At 42.8% G+C, this 5,012-nt stretch overlaps 1 protein-coding gene across 1 annotated transcript; it reads left to right on the forward strand.

Annotated features, from left to right (window-relative positions):
• The first annotated feature begins 4,281 nt into the window (after nt 1–4,281).
• LOC126176617 (uncharacterized) lies at nt 4,282–4,797 on the forward strand. Its single transcript, XM_049923776.1, has one exon. It carries the CDS (start codon nt 4,282–4,284, stop codon nt 4,795–4,797), a length of 516 nt encoding a protein of 171 aa, XP_049779733.1.
• Nucleotides 4,798–5,012: the final 215 nt, after the last annotated feature.

The raw sequence follows: 5,012 nt of genomic DNA on the forward strand, positions 1-5,012 counted from the left end.
CGTGTAGCTCTTAGCGTATTTTGAGTGTTACCATTTCACTGCTACCGATAGCCCAGCTACAGTACTACCATGAAAATATCTATGTGGATGAGGTCATAGGAAGATGGAAACAAATTTTCAAATATGATATAATGCTCTCACTGCAGGATAGATTAAATAGCATTTTATATGCAGACGATGTTATTATTTTGCGTCAGGTAGTAGATAATTTACAGAGGAGGCTATGCATCTTAATAAATACACAAGACGTATATGTACTGATAATATCTCCACATAAATCGAAAGTAGTAATAGCATTACTGTGGGAAAACAATATCCAAAGTTGAGATAAATGGCTGCACACTGTTGGACAAAATACGAAACAGAGAAATAAAATAGGAGATATAGATTTTCGATTTGGAAAGCAAAATTTAAAAAAATATGAGGTTACAAAGAACTTGGGAATATTTTCTGCCTAGAATCACTAGTAACTACGAGCCCAACGGACATCCAAGTGTCAGATGTCCGAAGACTTGATGGTTTTCACTCCATGAAGAGATATGAAAATCGTGATCAAAGCTGTGGAGCACAATTTCATCTTTTTCCATATCAGAAAGATACATCTTATACTCACTTACAACTATGTTACTTTTGTCCAAAATTTGGCCACTTCCAATGCATTTTCTGGTCCTTGTGTCTTTGCAAAACACTGAACAGTCGCCAGTGAAGCATATGATGGAGAGTCTTGTCTTCTCCACAGTTACACTGAATATCATCTTGATCAATTGATCCCCATCTTGCCGATTAACATTTGGTAGTGTATTCAGGGACTTCCATGTCATCCATTTCTCATCAAAGCCAGGAGATAAAGTTTCATAAACTCTTTTCCAATCGTGGGAACTGTCAGTGTTTTGAGTAGATGATTAATGACACAAATATATTGGAAATAATATATTAGTTATGGTTTGTCAGTAGTTTGATAGTTCTCCTCCTACGAGGCAGCTGAAATAGCTTCTACATTGGCCAAACAGGAAGAAATTTTAACGTCAGACATAAGGAACACGTTGGAGGCAGCGAGAATAATCGGTCGAGCTTCTTTCTACATCGAAACACACTCCAGGTCCTGCACAGAATACCAAAAGCTTTCGCAGTGAACACTCTTTAAGAAATGGAAATCTATACGCACACGAGAAAATACCAGCAAGAAATATTAAATGAGCATTCAGAATTTCGACCAAAATACTATCTCAGATACTTTACTGAACTTTTAGAACACGAAATCGCATAAATCACTTCTTTACGACATAGCTTCCGATGGACTAAAACCGAATTTTGGAAACCGTTTTTCGCTGACGTATTTACATGTTAAGATTTAAAGCGTAATTGTCAGCCCAGTTAAATATGGCGTCTGGAAAACAGTTGTTCCAGTTTCTGATTTAACCAAGCAACTGCTGTTTCTATTCACTTAAATGTTAGACAGTTTTATGCTCAGTCTAATATTTCTACCTCTCCTTTAGTGAGCAATAAGTCACCTCGTCCATGATAGACGAATATTTTGAAAACAAGACGTAACCTAACAATCCAAGCACATTCCAAAAACGCTTGTGCTTTTACATGGGATCAAAAATAGATTTCGGAAAAATTGGCAGCTAGAAAAGGCTTTTCAGAATCGATTTTGATGCGTCTACGTGACCAACCAGAAACAGTGTTATGAAATCGGTTTACGTAATCCGGTTTTTGGAGACCCTTCTAAACAAAGTGAATCGGAAATAACACATGCAACAAATGGTGGATAGGGGGATTCTCACCAGATATGGTGGGTACTGGGGAAATAAAATACCCGGGGTGGATCAAAACTAGCACCAAGGGCACGGATGTTCATGTCAGTGGCGGTATCCCAACGGCGTCTGTTCCATATGTTAGTAGCGGCTGATAAAACATACCTCAGGGCTAACAACCTTGAGAGTTAACTTCGTGACCCAATATGGTGACCCCATACTCACACTCGCTGGACTCAGTATGAAAAGAAATATCGAAAGAAATAATACCGCAGGTGGTAACCAATCCACTCCCACTCATGATGGGGCAAGCAGGTCATCGGATTCCGGGGAGTCTGTACCTTAATGTACTCCACCACTACTGACTTCACATAAACAGGAACAGAAAAAGAAAAGAAACATCACTTACCTAGCTACAGTGAACATGAACTCCCTGTTAAAGGTTGGTAAACTCAAACACATCCTTGATGTGTTGTAGAAGTATAACATCAAGATAGCGGCATTATAAGAGATCAGTTCCCAAGTGAGAATGCAATGGAATTCCAAGGATACCAGATCTATAAAGGAAAACCAGGTGAAATAGTGATGAAGACAGTTCCACACCTGGGTGCTGGCTTGCTGTACATCATAGAATGGTCGACGATATTTTAGAAGTTACACCCCCCAACGGCAGAACCTCCTCATTATTCTTAGAGATACACAATAGTTAACTTCCATGCACCTACAAATGATATCAATAGGAAAGATTTGGAAGCAGTAGAATACTACAGGAACACCCTTGAAGAGACCCTAGACAAGATCCCTAACCACCACACCATCATACTCATGGGTGACTTCAGCACACAAGTTGGCAAGGAAAAGAAGTACTGCAGGATAGTAGGCGGTTACCCAATCCACAAGAGGACCAACAGAAATGGCGAGTGCCTCATAGACCTTTGTAACAACTACAACCTGGTCCTAAAATTAACTGTGTTCATTCGACTACCAAGGAAGGCATGATCTGGAGGAATCCAAATCACATGCTGGGTGAATTTCAGACAGACCATGTGACTACTGACAGGCCACAAGGTATTGAGGGGAGCAAACCTCGACTCTGACCACTATCTCTCCCTATTTAAGACCAACCTACAACCTTTGAGAAGAGCTCACAATGCCCCAAAGGTTTCGAGAATACCAAGTTTTAACACCCAGTGGCTGAGCGATAATGAGTGCAGCTTCCAGACCACCCTTGAGAAGAACACACAGAAACAAGGGTGGCCTACTCTTCAAAAGGCTCTACTGGATGCCGCTCATGAAGCTATACCTGCTTCATCGAACAAAGGCAGGCACCCCTGGTGGACCACAGAATGTGATCAAGCTATAGAGGAAAGGCATAGAGCCAGGATCAAGTGGATGCAGCGCAAAGATGAGCCCAACCATCAGGCTTTCATGGCGCAAAGAAAAACAACAGCGAGCATCATCCCAAAACCAAGAGGAATCACAACAAGTCTCAAATACTACAGGCAGAAGAAGACTTCAAGAAAAACAATCCAACAAATCTTTACAAGCGACTCGGGAAACAGACTACTTCACATGTGACCCCAACCCTACATCTCTGAGGGCCAGATGGGAAACTGTAAATGAATAATAGGGGCTGCACAAATACCATTGCAGAATACTTCCAGAAACTCCTCAATGCTGAACAACCGAAAGAGAGACTTGCTTTCGCCGAGCCCACTGTCAAGAAACAGGACTCTATACCACCCAACAGGGAAGAAACAGAGAAGATCATCAAAGACCTTAAGAACAACAACGCCTCAGGTGAAGACGGTATAGTTGCAGAAATATGCAAGCACGTAGATGACCAGTCACTACGAAGTATCACTCAGATCATTCAGGACATTTGGAGAACATAGGGCTTCCCAGAGGGATGGACCCCAGCCATGATCCATCCACAAGAAAGGAAGTGAGACTGACCTCAACAACTACAGAGGCATCTCATTGTTGCTTATAATCTACAAGATTTTCTCTAAAGCCCTGCAAAACAGAGTCACCAAAGAGCTAGACTCCCAACTAGGTGACTACCAGGCTGATTTCCATGCAAGTAGGTCCTGCACAGAACAGATTCAAAACCTCAAGACCATCCTCTCATAAAGGAGCCGAGGGGGACACACCTGGTTAACCATTATGGTAGACTTCCAAAAGGCACATGACTCAGTAGATCGACAGACCCTCTTCTCTACCCTATGGGAACTAGATCTAGATGAGAAGACTACCAGACTGGTCCAAGCTACCCTGAAGAACACCACCTCCAAAGTCAAGTCCAGGGGTGAACTCTCCAAGAGCTTTCCCATCCAGACAGGAGTCAGGTGGGGGATAGCATCTCTTGCACCCGCTTCAGCTGTGTTCTGAAGAAAATCGTCGGAGAATCGACTTCCACATTGTCACCAGAAGCAGGACTGAAGCTTGGGTACAAGAAAGACAACCTCAACTCAATGTTCCCTGCCTAGCCTTTGCTGATGATCTCACCCTATTGGGCAACAGCATGGAGGAGGTTACTCGCCAACTAAAGAGCCTCTACAGTATTGCAGCAAAAACCGGCTTGAGGGTCAACATACAGAAGACTGAGTTCATCACCAATGTCAAGGAGGCTTCTTCTACAATCCCACTAGGAAACAATACTGTCTGTAAAGTTACTGCAGTCAAGTACTTACAAGAATGGATCTCAGCAAGAGAGAGCGAAATCTTGACCATAGACGCCAGGTGCACCAAGTTAGAGAGGGCCTATCATTCCTGTAAGAACATCTATGCCTCCAAGTACCTATCCAAGAACATAAAGCTGAAGCACTACAACTTGGTAGTAAAACCCTCTGCACTGTATGCCTCTGAGTGCCTCTTGACGAATCGAAAGGGCCCACTCAGGAAAGTAGATCTAAAAGAGAGGCAGATCCTGAGGAGAATACTAGGACCCATAAGAGAGGAAGACTGTACCTACAGAATCAGGCACAATAACGAGCTCTACGAACATCAGGAAGACATAGTAACATGTATGGACACATGACCTGCCCGAATCACTCCAGGCTCACCAACAAAATCCTCACAGTGATACGTAGAGGAAAGGTGTCCAAAGCCAAGTGAGTCACCTCTGTTAAATCAGACTTAGAGGAACTGCAGATCCCATTAAAGACAACCGAGAACCGAACTCAATACCGGCAGGCCATCCTGCACGGAGTGTTCTCACTCTCCCTCACAAGCAAGAAGTGTACAGGCACCACC

The sequence above is a fragment of the Schistocerca cancellata genome, chromosome 3, assembly GCF_023864275.1.
Source record: "Schistocerca cancellata isolate TAMUIC-IGC-003103 chromosome 3, iqSchCanc2.1, whole genome shotgun sequence".
NCBI lineage: Eukaryota > Metazoa > Arthropoda > Insecta > Orthoptera > Acrididae > Schistocerca > Schistocerca cancellata.

Coding starts and splice junctions, on each gene's coding strand:
- LOC126176617 (XM_049923776.1), top strand. CDS start 4,282: ATGGAGGAGGTTACTCGCCAACTAAAGAGCCTCTACAGTATTGCAGCA.